Here is a 26,264-nt window from a genome sequence, read left to right as displayed (position 1 = left end):
CTTATCCTTAAAGTGAGATTATTATGATTTTTAAAGATTTTATTTGTTCATTCATGAGAGACACACAGAGAGAGGCAGAGACACAGGCAGAGGGAGAAGCAAGCTCCATGCAGGGAGCCCCCTGCAGGACTTGATCCCGGAACTCCGGGATCAGCCCTGGGCAGAAGGTAGGCGCTAAACCTCTCAGCCACCCAAGGATCCCTTAAAGTGAGATTAAAAAATAGTTCCCATTCCGTGTTGATGAGGGGATTAATATATGAGAAGAGCTTAGAAGAGCGCCTGGCTCTTAGTAAGCACACAGTGTTATTAAATATTACTATTACCCTTAACAGCCAGGAGGCATTTCTATAGGCTACACAATGGAAACTGAGAGAAAGAGGGAATTTGGGAATTGGTTTTGAGGCCAAAGGAGAATTTGGCGAGAGGCAACAATATGCTTCCACCTTTTGTCACGTGTGTAATGAGCTGTGGTTGGAAATGTGGTCTTCACTGTTCCTAGAGTCACAGTGCTGTTTGGGCAACCCCCTTTCCCACCTGCACCCCTCTTCCACCTTCACCAGGCTGAGCCAGCAGCTACAGGTCCTCAGGCTCCGAGATCCTCTGGTCGGGACCCTTGCTGTGTGGCAGTTTGGGCATTATTATGAGCCCCATTTTATGGATGGAATAACCAATCCAAAAGGTTAGGGCGCTTCAGATTCGATTCTTCTGCTTCTAGGGCTCCCCCCCCCCTTCGCGTCTTTGCTCCTCCCAGACCACAAGGTCACGGGCATGAGGTGGTCACTGGGTCACTGTGGGGCACGCACCGCAGGCCAGCGTATTTGTTGGCCCATCTTCACGTCTTAGTCTGGCCCTAATCGTGTCAAGTGGGGTGTGTTTTCTGCACCTTCCAGCGGAGGCAGTTCTCCCCTCCTCAACCTGTCTGGTGGGGGCAGTGGCAAGGCCTTTCACCCCGGACGTGACCCTGACCGGGGCCGTGGGGAACCAGACCTGCCAAGCGACGGTGGAGCCGCGGGGAGGAAAGGGGGGGAGCAGGCTGGGGGTGTGGGCCCAGGCAGGTGTCTGGCTCCCTCCCTCTGGGATATGGGCCGAAGGAGGAGCCTCGGGCCACCCACCACGGCCCTCAATCCCCACCGAGCAGCTGCCTGGGGCCTTGAAACTTGAGCAAAAGCGCTCGCTTCTGCTCTCCTCGCTCTCCTCGCTCCGCGGCAGCCCCTGGGCGCCTCCAGCTCTGGGAAGCCCCACCTGGGCCTCAAGCTGCTGATTGGCTGGCGGGGGGGGGGGGGGGGGGGGGCGGAGCGGGCCTGCTTCTCGGGGTTCTGCAGAGTTTTGGTTTTGTTGTTGTTGTTGTTGTTGTTGTTAGGATTTTATTTATTCCTGAGACACACACAGAAGCAGAGACAGGCAGAGGGAGAAGCAGGCTCCCTATAGACTCAAGGGCCCAGCATGGTAGCAATAAGATTAAGGCTAGAGACAGGGGACCAGGGGTTGACCTCTACGTATTGGCTGTGTGATCTTTTTTTTTTTTTTAATTTTTATTTATTTATGATAGGCACACTGAGAGAGAGAGAGGCAGAGACACAGGCAGAGGGAGAAGCAGGCTCAATGCACCGGGAGCCCGACGTGGGATTCGATCCCGGGTCTCCAGGATCGCGCCCTGGGCCAAAGGCAAGCGCCAAACCGCTGCGCCACCCAGGGATCCCGGCTGTGTGATCTTGAGCGGTTACTCAACCTCTCTGAGCCTCAGTTTCCTTCTATGAAAAATGCTAATGTAATAGCACCTCTATTTGGACGCCTGGGTGACTCAGTGGTTCAACTGCCATCTGCCTTTGCCTCAGGTCATAATCCCAGGGTTCTGGGTTTGAGTCCCACATCAGGCTCCCCATAGGGAGTCTGCTTCTCCCTCTCCCTCTGCCTGTGTCTCTGCATCTCTCTCTGTGTGACAAAATATCTGGTACATGAATGCCTACTAATGATGCTATTATTTCAGGTACTGATAATAGAGGCATGAGTATTCTTTTCCCATATTTAATCTCCACCCTCCATTCTTGGTTTGGGTGCTGTAAAGAACTTTTGATTCTAGGGACATTTAACATTCCTATCCATAAAGCTACTATCCAAAAATCTTTAAAGAATTTATCCAACTCAATGTCCAAAAACCAAATGATCCATTCAAGAAATGGACAGAAGATATGAAGAGACGCTTTTCCAAAGAAGACATACAGATGGCTAACAGAACATGAAACAGTGTTCAACGTCACTCCTCATGAGGGAAATACAAATCGAAACCATGATGAGATACCACCTCACACCTGTCAGAATGGCTAATATTAATAACACAAGAAGCAACAGGTGTTGGCAATGATGTGGAGAAAGGGGAACCTGCTTGCACTGTTGGTGAGAATGGAAACTGGTGCAGCCACTCTGGAGAATAGTATGGAGGGTCCTCAAAAAGTTAAAAATGGAACTACTCTATGATCCAGCAATTGCACTACTAGATATTTACCAAGCAATACAAAAATATAGATTTGAAGAGACACAGGCACCCTGATGTTAGCATCAGGGTGATAATGATAGAAGCATTATCAACAATAGCAAAACTATGGACAGAGGGCAAGAGTCCATTGACTGATGAGTGGGTAAAGAATATATATATATGTATATATATATATATCTCCTTTATGCCAATATATATATAATGGAATATTACTCAGCCCTCAAAATGAAATCTGCAATGAAAAGGATGGGTCTAGAATGTATTATGCTAAATGAAATAAATCAGAGAAAGACACCACATGATTTCATTCATATGTGGAATTTAAGAAAGAAAACAGATGAACGTAGGGGAAAGGGGAGAAAAAGGAGAGGAAGACAAGCCATAAGAGATTCTTAATGAGAGAACAATCTGAGGGTCACTGGAGGGGGAAGTGCATGGGGGTTGGGCTAGATAGGTGATGAGCATTAAAAAGGGCATTTGTTGTGTTGCACACTGGGTGTTGTATGTAAGTGATGAGCCATTGAATTCTACTCCTGAAACCAATATTGCACTATTGTTAACTAAAATAAAAAAAAATTTCTATCTGTAAAGCAATTAAAACATAGTATAGGGTCCTGCTTTTATTTATTTATTTATTTATTTATTTTTATTTTTTATTTTTTAAATAATAAATTTATTTTTTATTGGTGTTCAGTTTGCCAACATACAGAATAACACCCAGTGCTCATCCTGTCAAGTGACCCCCTCATTGACCGTCACCCATTCATCCCCCACCCCCCGCCCTCCTCCCCTTCCACCACCCCTAGTTCGTTTCCCAGAGTTAGGAGTCTTCATGTTCTGTCTCCTTTTCTGATATTTCCCACACATTTCTTCTCCCTTCCCTTATATTCCCTTTCACTATTGTTTATATTCCCCAAATGAATAAGAACATACACTGTTTGTCCTTCTCTGATTGACTTACTTCACTCAGCATAATACCCTCCAGTTCCATCCACGTTGAGGCAAATGGTAGGTATTTGTCATTTCTAATGGCTGAGGAATATTCCATTGTATACATAGACCACATCTTCTTTATCCATCATCTTTCGATGGACACCGAGGCTCCTTCCACAGTTTGGCTATTGTGGACATTGCTGCTATGAACATCGGGGAGCAGGTGTCCCGGCGTTTCACTGCATCTGTATCCTTGGGGTAAATCCCCAGCAGTGCAATTGCTGGGTCGTAGGGCAGGTCTATTTTTAACTCTTTGAGGAACCTCCACACAGATTTCCAGAGTGGCTGCACCAGTTCACATTCCCACCAACAGTGCAAGAGGGTTCCCCTTTCTCCATATCCTCTCCAACATTTGTTGTTTCCTGTCTTATTGATTTTCCCCATTATCACTGGTGTGAGGTGGGATCTCATTGTGGTTTTGATTTGTATTTCCCTGATGGCAAGTGATGCAGAGCATTTTCTCTAGGGTCCTGCTTTTAGCTCATGGATTTTTACCAAGGGAGAGATGTCTTGGCAAGACAGTAGTCCTCTTTTCCTCAAGGACTTTTCTTCAAATTCCTCTCTCTCAAAAATTTTACAAAAGCAGCATCTGAGGATTTACAATCTATGTCATTTGAAAAGGATTTGACATTGCCTTTTTTTTAAAATGGACTTGTGGAATGCCCTATTTCATCTCCCCATATGTCTACATTAACACCAAGTTGTGATTGTTTTTCTCAAACTCCTCTCCTGGAGCCACCCAGAGGCCCATCTCTTCTTCAGATTTTGCCTTCCCCCAATATACTACACACTGGTACACAGATTTCCTTCAGTGAATACAGAGACTAGCAATTTAGTGCTCACAGGTTTTTGGTGACCATCCGGTTCTATCATTTGCTGGGCCCGGCTGATGCCTGAAGTGACCCTTTGTTGACATCTTGCATTGTTAAAAACAAAGGCAATGCTGTGTGTGGTGCAGGATGATGGGTACAGGGAGGAAGGCAAGGAGCACACAGTATTGAGGTGCTTTTCAATGGGAGCTAGTAGACTTGGATTTCGGTGTTGAGTCTATGCTATCAGAGGCAAATCAATCAGAAGTGATAGGTCTCAATTACCCTATCTGCAAAATGGAGTAAATCATACTTGTCTCCTTACCAGTAGATATTTTAGGAAAAGAAATGAAGTCATACAGTTGAAACCACTTTACATTTTTAGAAAAGATAAAAAAGGTTTGTGTGAGGTGGAGGGTGGGGGGCAGGTAATGGGCTGTTAAATCCATTTCATGCCACTGTTTTCACTGGGCCCAAAAGAATATGATCCAATAGGTATTAATAAAAAAAATTTGATGGATCCCTGGGTGGCGCAGCGGTTTGGCGCCTGCCTTTGGCCCAGGGCGCGATCCTGGAGACCCGGGATCGAATCCCACATCGGGCTCCCGGTGCATGGAGCCTGCTTCTCCCTCTGCCTATGTCTCTGCCTCTCTCTCTCTCTCTCTCTCTCTCTCTCTCTGTGACTATCATAAATTAAAACAAAAAAATCCTAAAAAAAAAAAAAAGAAAAAAAAATTGAAACCAGCTCGGTGCTAACTCTTGTAGGGTATGTGAGGGAATCATATGACATGATCTCTACTTTTAAACAATTTACAGTCTAACCAGGTTGCTCAACTATATATGAAACATTGATGTGTGCCACTGACTGGGTTTGCAACAATGCTTCCTAACTCTATCCTATTTAGTGCTACAAGGGAAGGACTATCTGGTGATGTGACAATGGAGCCAGTAGGTGGCCCCACTTGGAGCAGCACAGCTGCTGGCCTCTTACTCTTGTATTTCTGTCCTTGGCAGGGCATAGGGATCTTAAAAACCTCCTCACTCCTGCCTTCATCAGTGCTCCTGAGTCACGACCTGATGCCTTATGACTTGGGCTTGGGGAGCTGCTAGTGCATTCACTGGGCCCTCCTCTCCTGCTCACCGTTGATGCTAGTTACAAATGCCATCACAACTACTGTGACTGCAGCAGCTGCTCTAGGGTGGACCTGGGGTGAGACACTGGAGTTCTCTTGTCCTCAGCCCTTCTGAGTTGGCCAAAAGAGGCCACTTCCCTTCCCCTTTCCAAGGGGGGTGGTGCTAGCTAGTGTACCCCCTTCTAATCTCTGCATTTGCCCCAGTAGACTAGAAAAGATGCCAGGTGCTCACACTTTCCCCCAGCACAGAGGGATAGCTATGTCCCTGTCTGGGACTGTCCCCAGCCTTCTTGTTCGGGGATGTTGGTCTGCAGTGGGGTGAAGGACCATTTCTGTTGTTCGTCCTTAGCAGGCAGATTCCAGCTCCAGATTTCCAGTGGTAGGCCAGGAGATTTATCTCTTTTTCTTTTCTGGGATTGCCCAAAAAAGGCTCAGTATAACTTCTGAGGAGGAATGGGTTAGTGTAATGGCTATCATCTGTGAAAAGAAAAGATGGGATATGCTAATTAAAATAAAAATCAGGGATCCCTGGGTGGCGCAGCGGTTTGGCGCCTGCCTTTGGCCCAGGGCGCGATCCTGGAGACCCGGGATCGAATCCCACGTCGGGCTCCCGGTGCATGGAGCCTGCTTCTCCCTCTGCCTGTGTCTCTGCCTCTCTCTCTCTCTCACTGTGTGCCTATCATAAATAAATAAAAAATTAAAAAAAATAAAATAAAATAAAAATCAATACCAAGTCTCACCCATCAGCCTATCAAAATGACTCAAGTCTGATGTAGTATTTGACATTGTGGGATGTGGGGCAAAGAGGACTCTCAGTTGCCATTGGTGCCCTTGTACCCCCTGTTGGAGAGCAGGTTGACAACATCTAGTAGAGGTAGACTGCTCATACTTGACACTCAGCAGTTCCTCCTGGGCATGAATACCAGTGGTACTTAACAGGTGGTGCTTTTGGCCTTGGGAATATTTGGCAACCCTAGAGACATTTTAGATTGCTTTGTTTTCTATTTATACCAACCCAGAAGTATGTCCCCCTTCTTTTCCTGTTTGGTTTGGTGCATACGTGATGCCTCCCTTGGACTATTTTTGCTGTCATCAGGATGTCATCTACAGGACCTGGTCTGTGGTCTCTGGGTCTTAGTGCTTGTCTGGTATTCCATCCCCAAATCCTTGGAAACATCTGTCTGACAGCCTATATGAAGCTCTTTTAGTCTGCCCTGGGGAAGTCCCCTTCAGGTGAAGTAATGGGTTGGATAGTGTGCCCCCAAATTATTCATGTCTGTCCAGAGCCTTAGAAAATAATCTTATTTGGGAAAAATTAGAGAGGGAGACAAACCATGAAAGACTCCTAACCTTGGGAAACGAAGGGTTGCTGAAGGGGAGGTGAGTGGGGGTGGGGTGGGGTGACTGGGTGATGGGCAATGAGGAGGGCACTTGACGGGATGCGCACTGGCTGTTATATGTTGGAAAATTGAATTTAAATTTAAAAATGTAAAAAAAAAAAAAAGAAAAGAAAATGACCTTATTTGAAAACATGTAATTAGTTAAGGATTGGGATGAGATCGTTATGAATTAAACTTAATGACTAATGCCCTTATAAGAGGAGGAAAAGAGACAGATATGAAGAAAGATACATGAGGATGGAGGTAAGTAGAGATGGGAGTGATGCTGCCACAAGCCAAGGAACTCAGGAGCCACCAGAAGCTGGAAGCAGTAAGGAAGTAGTCTTCCCTAAAGCCCTCTTTATACTTTGATCTTGGTCATCTGGCCTCCTGAAATGCAAAAGAATGAATAAATTAAAAAAAAATTGTTTCGCGCCAGGGCGCCTCGGTGGTTCAGTGGGTTAAGCGTCTGCCTTCAGCTCCAGTCGTGATCTCAGGGTCCCGGGATGGAGCCCTGTGTTGGGCTCTGTGCTCAGCGAAGAGTCTGCTTCTCACTCTCCTTCTGCCCCTCCCTCCATATAGTCTCTCTCTCAAGTAAGTAAATAAAATCTTAAAAAAAATAGTTTCACGCCACCTGGTTGTAGTATTTGCTGCAGCAGCCCTAGGAGACTAATACGGCATCTGCAGATTTGAAAACAGACTCAGAGCAGTGCTGGCCAGAGGAAGTATTTCTGCGTTAAGAGGAAGGAGGCACGTGTACGTGGCAGTCCTGAGTTACATAAGGACACTCCATGCCCGTGCTGGTGTTTGTTACTCCAGTCCACAGAGTTGCCATGGCAGCAGGCTAGGGGGACTGATGCACCTCACAAGCCTCCTTCCACAGATTTCCAGAAAGGAGACCCTGCCATTTATTTGGCCACTCAGCATTGGAGCCCTTATTTATGTTGGGTCATTCTCCACCACAGGAGACGCCTGACACCTACTGCTGGAGATGAGATTGCCAGGCTCCTGTAGCGTCAGTGCACTAGCACAGAGATTGGTTCTCCCAATTTCACCTGGAATTGAAAGTCAGTGTGCGGTGGGGGGGGGGGGCATGGGGGCAGCTGCACCCATTGCCCACAGGCAGCAGCAGCAGTGGTGCCAAGGAGCATCCTCTGTGGGTGGTGCGGGAGGAGCCAGCTTCAGTGTCTGTTCCCCCGGGGATAGTGGCTGTGGGGCCTTCATGGGCATGACCTCAGGCATTGTTTCTGGCTGCATGCCCTTCAAGCCTGGTTCTAGAACCCTCCCAGAGATTCTGGCAGCTACCTGATATGCCACCTGAATTCCTTTTCTGCTTAAATCAGCTAAATTCAATTTCTAGGGGCGCCTGAGTGGCTCAGTGGGTTAAGTGTCTGCCTTCATCTCAAGTCATGATCCCAGGGTCCTGGGATCTGATCCTGAGTAGGGATCCGTGCTCAGCGGGGAGTCTGCTTCACCTTCTCCCTCTCTCTCTGGCCCTCCCCCGTCTCGTGTTCTTGCTCACTCTGTTCTCTCAAATAAATAAATAAATAAATAAATAAATAAATAAATAAATAATGAAAATGTGATCATTGAAGCCAATGAGAAATGTTTTTCATACTTTCAAGGTGCCTGCGGGCTGAGAGCCTCCACATGTGAGGATGGGCCAGGAGACACCATCTGACATTGGGCTAGAGTCACCAAGGCTGCACTGAGCCCTTGCCCATTGGCCATAATGCTATCCCCCATCTTTCTGGGTCATCTTTACTCCTGGGCTTGGAGCTGCTTGTGCCCCTGCCACATAAATCTGGTTCTGTTTTGAGACTTGCGCTTTGTGGCTCCTTCCTTGGAATAGCTTTCCCCCCACTTTCCTGTACCAACTGGCCTTGTTGGCTCTAGTATCTGACTCAGGCCACCTTCCAGAACTGGCAGCTAAGCCTGGTATGCATCTGTTATTGTCCCAGCCTATCTTCAAAGTCTTATTTTGCCAGGGTTCATGGCTCTGTATGACATAGTAGAGGAGACATAGGGACTATTGGAGTAGAATATTTACTGCTGGTGGGCTTTACGAGGGTTCATTCAACACTAACTCCACTGGCTTGCTGGCTTTCTTTCTTTTTAAGATTTGGTTTATTTATTTTAGAGACAGCTAGAGAGCACAAGTAGGGGGAGAGGCAGAGGCAGAGGGAGAAGCAGACTCCCTGCTGAGCAAGGAGCCTGATGAGGGGCTCGACCCTAGGACCTTGAGATCATTACCTGAGCTGAAGGCAGACACTTAACCACTTAACCAACTGAGCCACCTCCTGCTTTCTGATGCTACACCCCCACCTGCTTTCTGATGCTTTTGTTTACGTAGGTAGGTCTTCTTACTTGCTCTTGGGACTTGCTCTTGGGACTGTGACCCATTTCCTGTTATTATCTCTAAAACTAGGTCAAGTGTAATTCTGTTCTTTCTACTCTACGTGCTACTGGCAACCCGCACACATCGGTGGAACTGCTTGTTTAAGTTTAACATCTGCTGCTCCTGTTGGGCCCCAGCATGACTGGGCAGAGTAGGCTTGGTCCTTTTGCCCCTTTCAGCCTTTCTGGGCCACATGGGGCAGCCAAAAACAGGGTTCAGTCTCTCATAGTCATCAAACCATCCAGGGGCTCTGTCCCCAGGGCATTGTCTAGTTTCCAAGAAGGATTGGTGCTCTGGAAACTCAGGCTGCCTTGGGAGTGAGCAACGTGTTTGCTGGCTTTGGATCCAACATGGTGGCCCAGGGCATCCCCCAGGCTCAGCCAGTGGTGGGGGCCGGGTCTGCCAGCTTCCATCTGTCTGAGCCAGAGGACCCTCTGGACTGTCTGAGGTCCACTCAGCATGAAGAAGCTTCGATGACACACTTTCAGTTGTGGACACTCCCCAGGACTGCTCGTCCCAGCCCACCCACTCCCTGGGGGGAGAAGGTGCTAGGGGTTGTGCCTACAGCTTTCCTGGCCTTTCAGCCTTAATCATTTCTTCCTCTTTTAAAACAAATAAGGAGACATTTGTCCATATACTTCATTCAGCACTTAAGTCAGATTGCGTCATGGGTTCTCAAATTAACTATTCTTTTTTTTTTTTTTTTTTTTTTAAGATTTTATTTATGGGGCACCTGGGTGGCTCAGTGGTTGATTGTCTGCCTTTGGCTCAGGGCGTGACCCCAGGGTCCTAGGATTGAGTCCCACGTTGGGCTCCCTGTGAGGAGTCTGTTTCTCCTTCTGCCTGTGTCTCTGTCTCTCTCTGTATCTCTCATGAATAAATAAATAAATAAAATCTTTAAAAAACCCCACAAGATTTTATTTATTTATTTGAGAGAGACAGCAAGAGAGAGCACACAAGCAGTAGGGCATGAGAGGTAGGGAGCAACAGAGAGAGGGGGAGAAGCAGGCTCCCCCCTCAGCAGGGAGCTCAACATAAGGCTCAACTCCAGAGTTCCAGGATCATGAACTGAGTTGAAGGCAGAAGCTTAACCCGCTGAGCCACCCAGGCGCCCCTCAAATTAACTGTCTTTCCAAAGGCTAAGGCAAAATACATGTTAGTTACTATCATCTTCACCAAACTCCACAGCAAGTACCAGGAGAGCTTTATATCCATTCTTTCAAATCCTGAATGCACTAACTATTGACATTCAATGGCTTGGGGTTTTGCACACAATAAACATTTGTAGACTTTGATTAGATTGAGTTTGAGTTTGTTTGATAAACATTCGATTGAGCTATGCTCATGGAGAGAAAAAACCACACGTATTTTCTTTTCTTGCCTTTCTTCTAAGATCCATCCTTTTTGCCTATCTTTCCATGGCTTAACTTAGAGGGAGTCTGGGAACTTGGATGAGAAAATACTGTATCTTTTTTTAAAAAAGATTTTATTTATTTTTTTCACAAACAGAGAGAACATGAGCATGAGCAGGGTGTGGGAGGTGGGGATTGGGGAGAAGCAGATAGAGAGGGAGAAGCAGACTCCCAATTGAGCAGGGGGCCCAACTCAGGGCTCAGGGCTCGATCCCAGAGCCCTGGGATAATGACCTGAGCCAAACGCAGACTCTCAACCGAGTGAGACACCCAGGTGCCCCGAAAATACTATATCTTGATTTTTTAAAAAAGATTTCATTTATTTATTCATGAGAGACACAGAGAGAGAGGCAGAGACATAGGCAGAGGGAGAGGCAGGCTCCCAGTAGGGAGCCGGATGTGGGACTCAATCCCGGATCCCAGGATCACGCCCTGAGCGGAAAGCAGATACTCAACCATTGAGCCACTCAGGCGTCCCTATATCTTCATTTTTCACACAGCTAACTGAAGTTTAACATTTCTTCCAATTACAAAGATAACAAACAACTGCGGTATTAATGGTAACTGAGGCTTGGTCACCAACTGAAATTGCAGGTATTTTTATGTCATATCTTACTTATTGAAAATAGTTCAAAGTGCCATTATGCTCAACAGTACTTCCAAATGACTGTAGTTAGACTTATTGCTAGATCTTGCCATTTTTTGCATTAATATGCAAACATTATACTATATAAAAACTTATGTATTTTCTATTTTGATAACTGTATTCAATGTAGTTGGGTTCCCTTGGAACCCTATGTATGTCTTTAAAAACATTTTGAGAAGAGGTCCATAGTTTCACTAGCCTGCCAAAGGGGTCACCAGCACACAAAGGTCAAGGCTCCTTGGTTACAACAGTGACTTTTGGTGCCTTAATTTTTTTGGTCAGTGTCCAGTGTGGCTGAGGACTTTGATCAGAGGATCAAAGCGGTTGGGAGAAAGTGGAGCCCCTAAGGATTTCAGGAAAAGCTCTGATGGTGCAAAGTGAGATGCTTCCCTCCTGTGGTTGAAATTCGGAACTGCGAGACTAAATATAATGCACGCCTTTAGGGACCTTTAGGGGATTTGGGGTGTTGGTAAGTTTCCTGGTACTTGGGTCTGAAATAAGAGAAACGGAGGCAGTGGGCAGTTTGATCCCCACTCACATATCCATCCCTATCGCTCTTCCTCGTTCGCTGCTCCAGCCCTCTTCGCTGTCAGCTTCCTCCCACTTAGGAAGTTGACAGAGGCTGTGAGGGCTCCTGGACTGCTCCTCCCACCTCTTCATCTAGATGATGGTGCCCTACATCCAGCTACTATCTGCCCCTGAACTGCCAGTCTAGGCCAGCCTCCTTGGTCACCCTCATGCAGACCCGTGCTTATGTCCTTCACAGCCCTTTCTCAGTTTGTAACTACATGGTACCAACCCTCTTCCCTCCCACCGCCCCACAATTCTTTTGGTGCCATGTTTGTCTCTAAACTAGACAATAAAGCCTGCGAGGCAGGGGCTGCCTGCTTTTCACACATTGCCTGCGCAAAGATCCTTCCTTATTTACAGATGAAGAGTACATTTCAGATGGGAAACTCATAAAGGGATTGTGAGTACTAGCAGGATGGATTCGGGCACATCACAAATCAAGTCAGATGGCCCTCCTTCCCCTATGGCACTCCACCTACCGCCACGGCCCCTCTGCGTTCCTGGCAGACCTGCTTACACCAGTGACATGGAGACTTCAGGCCCAGCCCAGGAGAAACAGGAGAGCAAAATTGACAGGTCACGTTGTGCCCAAGATCGCGAATCCGAGAAACCACCGAGGAGCCGACACCGATGCAAACACACGAGGGTTTATTTACAAGCTCGAGCTTGGGTCCAAGTGCACCCGACACAGCGGAGCAGGGACTTGGACCCCGAGCTGGGTTTCAGCTTAATTTTAAGGGCTGGTCTCGGGGACCTCCAGAAGGGCTGGAGCAATTCCTCAAGTTCTGTTTACATTTTGATATGGGGCCTTCGAGGGCATTGAGCTCCGTTCTCATTCTAATATGAGAGCCCTTGGCTTGGGCTCTGTTCTTATTCTAATATGGGGCTTTATAGGGCGTTAAGCTGTAAACTGTTTTTTTCCTGTAACTGAAGTAATGTAAAATCCAGCTCTTCTTCACAGGGGCCTGGGACGGCTGTACTTGTGCTAACGCTGAAAAGTGGAATGGCCTTCATTTTCTCGGCCTCCAAAGTCAGAGGTTAGATCCTGGCCGCAACGCTTCCTCTTGGGGTGATCTCAGCTTCCCTGAGCCTCAGTTTTCCCATCTGTAAAACAGTGAAAATACTAGTACCTATGGCACAGAATGGTTAGGAATGCTAAGGACGCAAGGTAAGTAAAGTACCGAGCACCTAATAAGAACTGGCCAAATGGTGACCCAAAGGAAAGCCAACCAAGCCTGACGGATCACCCACTCTTGCTATTCTCTTGAGAAGCATCAGATTTAGAAACCAGAGGATCCTTGCAAACAGGGCCAAGCCTGGCTTTGGATTCTCCCGCTGCTCTACCTTGGCTGGGCTGTTCCCAGGGGCTGCTCAGAAGCCAAAGAGAGAGGCAGAGGATTCTCTTTGGTAGCTTGGCTACGAGAAGCCTTTGGCTCTGTGTGTTTCTCCGCCTGCTGCATGAGGCATCTCTGTGCTGGGTCACCAAGGCAGGTGTGCCACTGTCCCTCAAGAGTGGTTGAAGTTGTGATTTCCTTTGCATCTTGTTACACTCCGGCACTCCCTACCCCTTCCTGCCTATCTCTTGCTCCAGAGAAGAATAATCAAGTTAGTTTACTCCTGCTTAAGATGGAGTTGTGACATTTGAAATAGTCTCAGCAAAGAACTTCACAGAATGTATTAGTGAATGTATTCAGAAAGTAATATATTCAGCTCCATAAACATCAGTTGCATGGATTTCCCTATTTTTTTTTAAGATTTTATTTATTTATTCATGAGAGACACAGAAAGAAGCAGAGCCACAGGCAGAGGGAAAAGCAGGGTCCCGGCAGGCAGCCCAATATGGGTGGGACTTGATCCCAGGACCCTGGGGTGCTGCCCTGAACTGAAGGCAGACACTCAACCTCTGAGCCACCCAGGCATCCCACAGTGATTTTCCTATTAGAAAACAATGGATTGGGATCCCTGGGTGGCGCAGCGGTTTAGCGCCTGCCTTTGGCCCAGGGCACGATCCTGGAGACCCGGGATCGAATCCCACGTCGGGCTCCCGGTGCATGGAGCTTGCTTCTCCCTCTGCCTGTGTCTCTGCCTCTCTCTCTCTCTCTCTGTGTGTGTGTGACTATCATAAATAAATAAAAATTAAAAAAAAAAGCTTTAAAAAAAAGAAAACAATGGATTGTCCCCAAAGCGCCAGTCTGGTCCGCCCTCCTAACTCATGTGACATCTGCTAAGCATATGGCACCTCCAGGCTTTCCGGAGAGATTGAATGAAGGAGCGCTCTGCTGAAGGCTGTATCTTTTCCTCGTCCTGGCCCAGTGGCGCTGCACCGCCTTCTACTACCCTCAGTTCTGCACAGTGGCCGGGAGAGGGCAGAAGCAGGTAAGGCAACAAGACTCAGGACCCGCCAGCCCCAGAATTCCTGGCTTGAGGAGCCAAGATTGGTGGAGGAAGAAAAATGTTAACTATGACTGGAAAAAAAAAAAAAAAAAAAAAAAAAACAGTTGTTTTTTTCTCTCCTGGGGATCAAATGGAAGGAAATGTGTAACTAGCGGGATTGAAGCTAGACTTATGGAAGAACTTCCAGAACACCAAGTTTGCTAACTAGAAATTTCATACAGGGGCCTTTTTTTTTTAAAACCCTCCCCCCACCCCCCACCCCCCGCCCAGCTACATCTGCCCAAGCAGAATAGACGAGAAAGGTGGTTCGTCCAGTCCAAGGCCAATGTGACCCATTAGGTCCCCTTAAAGTAACCCTTCTGTGTGTGCCTTAAATGACTCCATTCTTGCAGATGCAATCATAAAATAACTTTATTGGTCAGGTTAGCCACCACTCATGCTGTTCCTGTAATAGGGATCCTTTATAGAGGCATGATGGTGTTCACATGCAGATGCTTTCTGAAGAGCCTGGAGCAGAGGCAGCCTTGCCCCTCACATCAGCGCTCCTTTGTTGAAATGAGCTGGTTTGGCTTTTGTGGATTTTAGAGTCTGGAGCCAAGAACATAGTCTAGGGGTCCTCCCCTTCACTTAAATATCAGTGATGGAATGGCATCTGGGCAGGGGCCAGGCTAGGGCTAGCTCTCCTCAGGCAGACCCTGTCCCTGACCTCCCAGATGGCTCCATTCCAATGGTGCCCAAAGGAGCAGGATGCTTAGGCCCCAGGCAACATTACCTTTCAGACATGGGAAGAATGAATTGCTCTCCAGCAAAGCTATAAAGCAAAAGGCATCTTCAGTAATGAGGGTGCAGCTCAGAGATGTGAAAGCAGAGGGTTTCATCCTCAGCACAGGCCAGATTTGGCTGCCTGGTCCAGGCTTCACAGACCCAACAAGCATCTCCAGCCAGAGCTTTCACTATGAACTATGGCCTCAGCACAAATCAATTAATAACAGCCGAACCACAGCATCCCCCTTTGGGCTAGCCAGACATGCCCAGGGCGGCTTGGAGACCGTTTCTCCCAGCAGGATGTAAACCTTTCTGCTTGGACAAGAGAAGAGGACCAACTACTTTTCTCATGCTTTGAGAACCACGTGCCTTGGAGGATAAAGTCAAGAGCTGCTGGAGGCACACAGAGGGTGTTTGGGGCAAGGGTGGAACTCTGGGGGCTACTTCCTCAGTTCAGCTGATTAGGGATGTTTGCCACTATTATGGATGCTGATGTAAGCAAGATATGGCCTTTCCTGTTTAGAAGTCTGATCCACCTTCAAAGCAGTGCCCAGTTAAAATACAGCCCTATGCACTTATCAAAGCCTAAAGTTGGTTGTGTCTTCTCTCATCAGTCCCTGAATATTGCCATCACGCTGGTGACTTCCAACCTGGTAGCTTTCAGGGAGTGAGGTTAGGGGGGTGTAGAGATGACTCTTGGGTTCCTTCTACCCCCGGACACTAGTGTGAGTTCTTTGCACAGGCCATGGGACACATGCCCACATGCCTTGGGCTCTCATGCTTCTGCCTAAGGCACAGAAGAGGAGTCTGTGGAGCGAGGCTGAGCAGATGAGGAGGGTAAGGAGGAGGCAGTTGGGTAAGAGGTATATATTCCGAGGAGCACTGAGAGGGAGCCCAGAGTAACTGCACCACCAGCCCAGCACGCAGGAGAGCTGTCTCGCGCTGCTCACAGAGAGAGCCAGGGACTGTGGGGAAGGCACGCTATGTGCTGTTGCCCAAGGGACTTGTCAAGTTCATGACACCGGATCATTGGGAAGAACCTAGGGGTAGTGAGATTTCTGGGGTTGGGATTTCCAGGGATTACATCCTCTGCCACCACGTCTGTCCTGAAAAGAGAGCCACAGCCATGTCCCTCAGTAAAAGGCTGCCTGTCCCCTGATCCCAGCTGACCCTGACTACAGGGAAGAAGACTACAGAGGGAGCCCGTGGACTTCTGTCACATGATCTGTCCCAGACCTTCCAGCAAAAGCCAAACCAAACCATCAAGCCAAATGCAGTGGGGCGTGGGGGCCCTCGGCCCCGTGCCCTATGCAAGGGCCGCTCAGATCTCGATGAGGCTGGCAAGGCGCAGGCAGAGGGGCGCGTCCACCGGCATCGCGCTGCGTTTAATCTCGTTGCCGTCCAGGCGAAGCACCTGCAGCTTGGAGAAGTTCATGACGTCCACCACGGTGCAGAAGCTGCTGATGGAGAACTCTGTGGGGACAAGGGGGAAGGGGTGCAGAAGCCCGGATCAGAGACCCGGATCCACAGGGAGGCAGGTCAGCCTCTGTGAAGGGGCTTCAACCCTTCTGGGGGGAGCAGCGGGACTTGGCTGGGTGGGGCCATATGCCCACCGGCACCGCGAGGGGGTAACACCAGGGCCAGAGCGGGATCGCTGCTTGCGTCTGCAGCCCCGGCCCCCGAACCACCACGCCTTTATCTGCACGGTGCTCTGCAGACCCTGGGATGTCCTTGAGTGTCCTTCCAGCCAGGATCCGATCGATGGTTTCCCTTCTGCCGGCAGCAGTGGGGAGCAGAAGGTAGTCAGAGACCAACGTTGCAGCTTCGAAGGACTTGATGGCCTTTGGAGAAGGAGGGCTTGCTGAACTTCTCTGAGAAGGAAGCCTGGGGACGTGGAGGGACTTAGATCTGGAATATCTCCTGACACTCTGGCAGATAGAGAGGGTGGCAGAAAGTGAGAGAGAGAAAGCCTGGGCAGGGAGACAAGTACCTCTGGGTGCAGGAGCTTTGAGGGGGTGCATGTCTCCATTCTCAGTACTGCCGAAGGAATGAGCAAGGCCCAAAGATCCGAGAAGCTGGAAAAGAGCTGCTGTGGACCTCAACAGTCAAACAGATAGTTCCCTTGCCTCCTATATTTAATGTGAGATGGCTTACCTGACTCCTCCTCTTCTTTTTTAAATCTCAAAAGATTTTTTGAAGCTGTTCTCCCCCTCTCCCCAAAACACATGATCTTAATGAACAAAATAGTTCTTTTGGGGTTTAACATAAATCCTTCTCTTTTCCCTCTGGTTGTCCTCTTGGACATATCAACCACTTCTGTCTCGGGTCTACTGGTTAGGAACTTGAAGGGAACAAACCAAGAATTCAGCTAAAACTGCAGCAGGGATGCCGCAAGTCACCACGAAGGGGTGCCTGAGGGCCGCCAGAAAACTGGCCTCTGCCCGAGGGGGGGGGGGCTCCAGGTGAAGTCACCTGTTGGGTCTTGGTGGGATACACTTTGAGGGCTGTCACTACATTGGGCAGACCCAGAGCTTGCATTTGGTTCCACCGGAGGCATTCCTCAGCCTACCTGGGTGGTCGGGAGGACTAAGAGGAGCAGGAGGAGCGGGAGGAGCTGGAGGAGGAAGGTTTTCTGACTCTTTTCCTGGGAGCACTATGGCTGGCCTCAATGAGGTTGTGGTTACGGGTGTGAAAGGGAAGTTCGCGAGGAAGACAGTGTGGGGAGCTTAAATAGGCTGGCCAGGAAAGTGCTTTGCCATAGCACTAACACTTGTTTTCAGTCTCTCCCAAGATCTGACCAAGAGGAAATGCGGCAAGGCTGCAACCCATTAACTTGTGCTGCAACAGAGACACAAAGTCCAGCCCTGAAGAATAATAAGACACAGGGCTGGGGAGAGGGGAGAGGCTGGGAAATGCCCTTCCGTGGACAGCATTCAGTTGCAGGGTGGGAAGGGTAGGAAGGGAGACACGTGGGGACAGGGGTGGGGTGTGGTGGGGGTGGTGGAGATCTTGTGGACACTTTTGGACGTCTCCTTTCTGGTCCCAGGAAGTAGATTAAGTGGACTCTGAATGGTCAGATTGGGCGCAGAGCTTAGGCTGGGGGTGCACCTGGGGTGGCCACAGAGAAGGATAGAGTGGAATGGGCTGGGGAGAAGTCAGGTAGTTCGGCTTAGAGATCACTTCCAAATCTACTGGGGACTGTACCAGATTGATTCTCTACCCCAGCCTCGGGCTCTCAGAGCATCTGCTAAAATCCTGGATCCCTGCACACTTTTATAAATACAGGGAATACCTAAGGACTGCCAGACACACCAAGGCCGTGGAGTCTATCCACAGAGCAGATGCACGGTGCCCCCAGTTTGTCTCCCCCAAGCTCAGGGAAAGGACAGGGCTTCTGCTTGGAGACTCTGGAGGACATTTTCCAGGCCAGATTAAATACTGACATAAGTCTTTCCAAATTCCTCCTGGGGTACCCACCCTGCTCCCTTGAATGAATAACATTCTGAGCTGTCTTCCCTTGCTGCTGCCAGGCTGGAAAATCTGAGGGAGATCCTAATGGAAGAGGGAAGGGGGAGGGAGGGCTTTATTCCCCAGCACACCCTTTAGTTTCCGTCCTCCATGTAGCTCCTCCCCCAGATTTACTTGGGTCCCACCCACCCCCACCCCCCTCCCTGCAACTGACTGGGAGGATGCCCTGGGAGAGGGGGGTCAAACTCAGGGCACTGTCCTTCCTGCTGATGGTCTGAATCAGAGAGGTATTCCTCATGTTCTCAGCCAGAAACACCTGGTGCCAGGTCCTCACATGTTGAAGGCTTGTATTCAGGGTTCTACCCACGCAGGTCGGTACCTGGAGAGATGACTGCTCCCTTTCAGTGTCTCCATCTCCGCAATGCAAAGAGTAAAACAAAAGGAAACTATGCCTGTCAACTTCCAAGTGGCAACGAGAGGAAGACGCTGGTAACTGCTACCGTCTACTGCTTTTCAGTTATGTGCCCAGCCCTAGACCAAGCACCTCACATGTCTTAGTTTGCTACTTTAAGAAAAATTAAATGCAAGAATTGGTATTATTTTCCCTCAAAAGAAGACTGGCAGAGAGGCCAAATGATAACTAGATCAGGGGATTTGGCTTAAATGATACAAGAAGGGATTTGAGGGAGACGCTGAACATTTTTAAGTTGTTTGACTTAATGGAGAGTTTTCTCATCAGACCTTGGTCCACTTAACTGAAGTGGTTTGATCTTCCACAGAGCTTTGGGAATGGGTGGAGCAGCTTGTATCTGAATGGCAGATGTGCTCTGCGGAAGGCAGAGGGTGACAGGGTGCCGTGATGGAGCCCTTCCCACCCCAACTTTCTCAGACTACATATAATCAGGCAATAACTAATGGGTTCTCTCCCTTGGCAGCTGCTCTTTGCTGTCACATTTTCAGGGTCAAACATGACACATAATATGACATTTCTGATGTGGCAGTCCTTCTGGATTCAGAGTGGGGTGGCAAGTGACTTCTGGGTGGGATGATGGACAGCCACGAGTAAATGTCAAACCTTTTGTAGCATGCGACATCTCAGAGACGTCTCAGAGAGCTGGCCTACTCAGGAAAAGCAGAATCCTCCCTCCCCCAAAGAGAGACACTTTACAGATTAAACAGTCGTGTGCCCATGATGGTGTCTTGGGCTTCAAAGCAGAGGACCAGATAGCTCCTCACCTCGCCTGCCCTGCTGTCGACCTCTGGGCCTGGGTGCCTCCTTCACTCACAGGGCTATCCAGCCCATTAGCATGTTGCCAAATGACTAATCTGTTCCCTGAGCGTGGGGAGCGAAAGGACAGAGAGAGGGGATGGAAGCTCAGTCCCTATCTGGGCTTTGATGGCTGGTTTGCTCACAGCAGGCTCTGCTTAAAAGCCCTTTGCCAGGGATCCCTGGGTGGCGCAGCGGTTTAGCGCCTGCCTTTGGCCCAGGGCCCGATCCTGGAGACCCGGGATTGAATCCCACGTGGGGCTCCCGGTGCATGGAGCCTGCTTCTCCCTCAGCCTGTGTCTCTGCCTCTCTCTCTCTCTGTGTGTGACTATCATAAATAAATAAAAAAATTAAAACAACAACAACAACAACAAAAAACAAAGCCCTTTGCCAGTGGTGGGTAGTGAGTCCTTTCCCAAGGAAGGGGGTACTTTGCTGACTGGAGGAAGCCTCAGGACCTATGAGCTGGGATTCCAACATCAGAGGCCCTGGGATAATGTAAGCACTTTCTGAACCTGAGATCCTGACACGGATCCTGAAGAGCAACTAGATAATTCTATCTGAAATGAATATTTTGGTCGTAAGAGGCAGAGAGGTAGCCCTTTGGCTTCCTGTAGGCATTTACTGGGAAGTGCTTGGAAAACAAGAGGCCTGTGTCCTTGAGCATTCTTACCCCCACTCCCACCCTGGAGCTTGTGGTGATCGGGCCCCTGTGACCCTAGGGGAACCTCTATTCCCCCACCAGGGGTTCCTTGTACTCCAGGGAGAACTGACCAGAACAAGTACCTCATTCAGCTCACAGAGGTCGCATGTTCTTATCCAACAGTTGTTATGTTCAAAAAATAAACAGCCAAAAACAAGATGGGCTGTGGAGGCAGGCGTAAAGCACATGTGGAAGCAGAGAGCTCATCCTCGTCTGGATCAGTAGTACAAATGCTTTGGTTTCTTCACAGCCCACCTTCCTCCCAAGATGGACCCTAGAAGTCCTAAATCCCCCTCTCCATGAACTGCTCTCATCCAAACCTCTGCACACTTCCCTCTTGTTGCTCCTCAACATATGAGCAACTCAGACACACAGGGACAGGGGCTGTCTCCTACAGGTGACCTATTCAGTGACTGGTTCCTGTGTGGCACTTCCACTCCCTAGAATGGCTTTGTCCCTTTCCCTTTCCTTTGGCCCGCACTCACTTATCTCTCAAGGCTTACCTCTTCTGGAATGACTTCTTCCAGGCCGCCCCAACCCCTACTGAATTTTCCCAGCACTGCTGTTTGGTCTAGGGACGTGCCACTTAGTACCTCTTGTACAGGGGGAGAGCTTGGGTTGCAGATTGCTTCATCAGTGCTCTTTGGTTCCCTATGTCTATGGCTTTTGTATTGCTGCTAGCACTCAGAATAGTTTTTTTTTTTTTCCAATGAAACTGACAGCTACTCCCCACTCCCCTTTGTCAGTGTCTCACCATTGATCCTATTGCCTTGGAGGTAGAGATTCTCCAAGTTGGTGTTGACTGGGGGGATCTTCTGCAGCTGGTTATAGGAGAGGTCAAGCTCCAGGAGACTGCTGGAGTTGAAGGTGTTAGAGGCCAGGCCATTGTTGGTGAGACTGTTGTGGGACAGCCGCACATACAGCAGCTTGGGCGACCCCCGGAAGTAGCTGTCAGGGACCGAGTAGACATTGTTGTGCTCCAAGTACAGCTGCTCCAGGGCCGAGGGCAGTCCATCAGGCACCTTCCGCAGGTGGTTGTAACTCAGATCCAGCAAGATCAGGGACCGGAGGCCCCTCATTGCACTGCCCACCTCCTGGATCTCATTGTGTTGGAGGTACAATGCTGTGAGGTTCTCCAGACCCTCTAGAGCATTGTTGGGGACCCTCGAGATCTGGTTGTGGTCGAGATGGAGCTCCTTCAGCGATCGCGGCAGCGGGCCAGGCATCCGGGTCAGGTTGTTGTGGTCTAGGTATAGCCTCTCCAGGTGCCTCAGCTTGGAGAAGATCTTCCTGCCCACCTTATCACTGGTGATCTGGTTGCCGTGGAGAGCAATCCAGAGCAGCCCTGTGGCATTGTCGAAGACACCTTCCTGGATAGACGAGATCTGGTTGTTCTGGAAGTAGACGTACTTCATGCGGGAAGGGACGAAGGGCAGATACTTGAGGTTGCGGTTGTCACAGTACATGGCTGTGGGGAAGTTGGGTGGACAGTCGCATTCCTGGGGGCAATCTCGGGGCTCTGGCGGGGGTGGAGAGCCATAGGCATAGGCAGGGCCTTCCTCCACCCCGTAGGGGTAAGGCTCATAGGGCTCATAGGGGTAAGGGTCATAGGGATCATAATAGGAGGACTGCTGGCTGCGGAGGTAGTGGAACCACCAAAGGGGGTCTTCATCATACTGGGCCCAGGACAGGGTGCAGAGCCCGGCCAGCAGCAGGAGGGAGGCCCACTGCATTTTGTCTCTCTGCAAGAAGGGAGAGAGAACAGAGCAAGCAGGCATGAGTGAGACAGTAGGGAGGCAGGGAGGCAGGGAGAAGGGGAGGCCAGCCTTGGGCTGTGAGCAATCAGCTGTAACATCTGCAGTAAGCCCCTGGGGGGCGGGGCGACCCTGCTCTCACTTCCTGCAGGCCTTCCCCTTCCCCCAGCACCGGCTCAGCTCACTTCATCCGGCTGGACTGTGGCTACCTGGGAGAGGCAGGTGCATTCTACCTTGCTCATAGAGTCACAGAAACAGAGCCTTCCAGACTAGAAGGAATTTGAATGGGGGGCACTGCATTTCTTTCAAGAGACAGGTCCTTAGGAGCCTCTAGCAACCTGAAGGTTCTGTGGGGGGACCTGGTGAGCCCACCACAATCATGCCCGTGGCGGTGGTGGGTGCTCTTCAGGCCTGAATTCACATTCAGTTTGAACTCCCCAGGGATATAATATTTTCCGAGAGTCCAAGGAAAAAGCTCTCTGGTTCTCTCCATGTGTGTGGGAAACCTCCAGAAGCATTTTGAGACCTCAAAGGGGGAGGATCTGAACTATACCTAGAAGATCTTTTGGTCTCTTGGGCAAGCTGGGGGTTTCTGGTTTCTGGGGAGGGGTGTGGGCTGACTGCAGTCCCCACAAGGCTTGGGTGACCTTTCAAAGTGCCAGTGTCCATAGCAGTCTGCTGGGTGAGAAAACTCTCTGATTGGCAGTTTGTGACTATGCATGCAACCTGGCTGGCACAGGGTCTTCATGTCATAGCTACAGTCCTCTCCAGATTGGGGACACTGGCACCAGGTATGACACTGGTCTTCTAGGATGGGTTCTGAGTGTGTGGAATCTGAGTCCATGCACTCGGGATCTCTTGTATAGTATCTACTAAAGTGTGTTAGCTCCCCTCATGCTCCACCATAGACATTATGCTAGAGCCATGTGGAGCCCAGAGAAATGAATGAAGAATGCTGAAAAATGGAATAGGGATTGAAGAAAGTTGTGTATATATAAGAGAATGTGGCTTTGGAATGGGCTTCTGGCATCTCTCATTCTGAGCTATCTATGATGACATCTGGGTTACCAGCCCCCATGACTACCCCCCTCTCCCCACCAGTGCCAGGCAACCTGTTGCCTTGAGCTTGTATGCTAGTGAGATGAGAACAGGGCAGGCTTGGAGAGAAATGTGGGTTTGGTGGATTCTGGGAGGGAAACTGAAGATATGGAAGATGAGGGACCCTACTGGTCACCCTACTCTGAATACCTATAGCCAATGCACTAGATAGCCCTTGTAAGCAATGGGAACCTTCCAGAGGTAAGAGATTCACCCTTGGGCAGGAACTTTAGAACCTTTCTTGGTCCTGGAAGGGTCACATATATCCCTCACACTGCTATTAGGCCTCCTCAAGTTGGCAACTGGAGACAGAAGAAAGAAATCTAAAAGTCAGCATCAAATCCAATGAACTGATGGGAAAGACCCTGACTGTGTCACTCAATCTAGTCACCTTCTGCAACCGTTCCTCCCAGGCCCCAGACCTCTCTATTTCCTAAAAGTGATGCCCATAGGCCTCCTTCATTCCATTAGCCTCTGAGCTGCAGAGGAGAGCCACCTGGCTCATCCTCAAGCAGCCTCAGGCCTCGGACAAAGAGCCCACAGTGTTTCTGAGAAGCCAACCCAACTGCCCACTGCCTGGGCACCCTGGCTGGGCCCTGGCTCTGGCCAGGAGGAAAGATAGATGGAGCAGCCCACTGCCAACAGCGCATTTTTCCATGAACAGCCTTAGGCTGCTGCAGGGCCAAGGTAGCTGTCTGGAGGCTGGCACAGTGAGCCTCTGTCTCCATTTTTCCTTCCAGACTGAGCATCTTGGCAGACGAGATCCACCCTCCTCTTCAAGATCTAGCTTTCCAGGGGCTGTGCATCCTACCCACTTTGGCCTCTCCTTAGGAGCCATGGCTGCTAAGAGAGCTGGGTGGGGAGCTTCTGCCTCTTTTCCCCTCTGTCTCTTAGCAGTGTTGCTCCAGGGTTGTATACTTTTAAATCCCTCCTGCCCACCCTAATAGTAGAGACCTTCCTGGTCTCCATGAGTCTTAGGGAGCTGACTCAGGATTTAATGCTGTTCTCTCATTCCCCCACTCTGGAGAATGATCTTTGCATCTTACCACAGTCGAGGACATCAGACCAGAAGTCATCCTCTCAGCTGGGCTGGACCCTCCTTCATGGCTCCCTGAATGTGGTTGATTCTCAACATTTCTCTTTATTCTCTCCCTTTCATCCCAGCACACACACACACTCTCTCTCTCTCTCTCACTGCCCCCCCCCCATCCTTCCCCTATAACAGCACTCAGATACCATAGTCTGCCTACTGGACACACTGCAGGGCTGGGGTGGTGGGATTATGAATATTAGCAGAACCGAGCTGGCTTCTCTAGATACCTGGTCCTTCCCTCTCTCATGCCTGAGAAGTGGAGGTCCCCCCTTCCCACAACAACCAGAAAGGAACTGTAGGACAGGGCTAACACATTCCCTCCTCCCCCATGCCTGTCTGCAGTATCCTGGCGTCATGGCCCAGATGGGAGCATGAGGAATGACTCCCCCGCTGCCAGCCCCTTTCCCCATGCTCGAGCTCTTTCTTTTTCTCCCGTTATGGAACTACAAGGGACAAAAACTTAAGTAAAATGACTAAACTTACCTCCAGTTGAACCTTTCAGAGAGTGACCACGTCCCTCTGTCTGGCCTCCTTGGGTTGGAGAACGTGTGAGAGAGAGAGAGAGACAGAGACAGAGTGTCTACTGAGAGTGTGCGGGTCTGTGCCAGGCCAGGGTCCCGCCCCCAAATTCCTGATCAAATATTGTGAAGAGAGGGACCGAGGAGGCTTTTTCGGCTCTGCTGCAGGGGCGGAGCTCACACTCCACCAGGCAAAATCCTTCAGTCCTGACTTAGAAAAACCACCTTCTTTCCACTCACTGATCTTCCCTAAAGCATTGGCAGCTCTGAGTGTCTTTCTGCTGAATGGGTTAGTGGCATCCTAGAAGGTATTTGCACAGCTTCTTACCAAGTGCCTGGATTTCTCATTTAACCCACAAAGGCAGATGCAGGGCTGGGGAGGCCCAGGATTTGGGAAGAGCCATCTTAATTCTTTCAGCAACCCCCTGCATCCTCCCCAGAGACCCAGGACTACTCTGGCCTTTTTGGCTCCCCCTCCATGCCAGTGGTTACTGCATGAGAGGGCATGACACAGGACAGCTGGCTCTGGCTGTGGTTGCATCCCTTATTGGTGTAGACTCATCTGGGCAGGGTTTCTTTCCTCCACTGGAATTAATGGAAAGGAAGGGGAGCTCACATTTGTGATCACCTATTATGCACTACCACCACACACTTTCATATAATCCCCTGGCAACCATTCTATTGTCTCTATTAATTTGACTCCTCTAGAAACCCCGCATAAGTGGAGTTGTATAGTATTTGTCTTTTTTGTGACTGGTACTTAACATAATGTTCTTCAAATCCATCCGTTGTAGCGTGCAGCACATTCTATTGTATGTGTAGACCACATTTTGTTTATCTGTTCATCCGCTGATGGACATTTGGGTTGTTTTCACCTCTTGGCTGTCGTAAATAACACCGCTATGAACATGAGTGTACAAATATCGTTTTGAGACCCTGCTTTTAATTGTTTTGGATATATGCTCAAAAGTGGAATTGCTGGATCATATAGTAATTCTATGTTTAATTTTTTAAACCACCATACTATTTTCCATAGTAGGTGAGAATGCCAACAGGGCACAAAGGTTCAAGTTTGAAACACTCCTTATTTTAAAAAAACAAAACAAAACAACTGAGAAAGGCTCAGATTTGAATCTGAAGAATTTAGAGGTGTGAAGGCAGATGCAACTTTTGGTTGCTCCAAAAGTTCTGAACTGTGTAGGCCATCAGAAAGGTCCTTGTTAGAAACCCATTCTTCTCAGGACTTCTGAAGAGTCTTTTAAAAGATTAAACATAATGAATGGGTATTTGCTGACCACTTGCTATAAACTAAGTGGTTTAACTTATGTTATCTCATTTAATGGCCACAGTAGGTACTTTGCATTAAAAAT

General features: G+C 49.1%; 1 protein-coding gene across 1 annotated transcript; it reads right to left on the bottom strand.

Annotated features, from left to right (window-relative positions):
- Nucleotides 1–14,621: 14,621 nt before the first annotated feature.
- On the bottom strand, nucleotides 14,622–24,971 carry FMOD (fibromodulin). The gene is made up of 3 exons (XM_055334334.1): nucleotides 24,860–24,971; nucleotides 21,186–22,173; nucleotides 14,622–16,466 (listed from the first exon to the last, which is right to left on the bottom strand). Exons 2-3 carry the CDS (start codon nucleotides 22,162–22,164, stop codon nucleotides 16,315–16,317), a joined length of 1,131 nt encoding a protein of 376 aa, XP_055190309.1. The 5' UTR covers nucleotides 22,165–22,173; nucleotides 24,860–24,971; the 3' UTR covers nucleotides 14,622–16,314.
- Between the last annotated feature and the right edge of the window lie 1,293 nt (nucleotides 24,972–26,264).

This window comes from Nyctereutes procyonoides, unplaced genomic scaffold (assembly GCF_905146905.1).
Source record: "Nyctereutes procyonoides isolate TBG_1078 unplaced genomic scaffold, NYPRO_anot_genome, whole genome shotgun sequence".
Lineage (NCBI taxonomy): Eukaryota > Metazoa > Chordata > Mammalia > Carnivora > Canidae > Nyctereutes > Nyctereutes procyonoides.
Note: the sequence above shows the minus strand (reverse complement) of the source record. Positions and strands in the feature narration are given on the sequence as shown.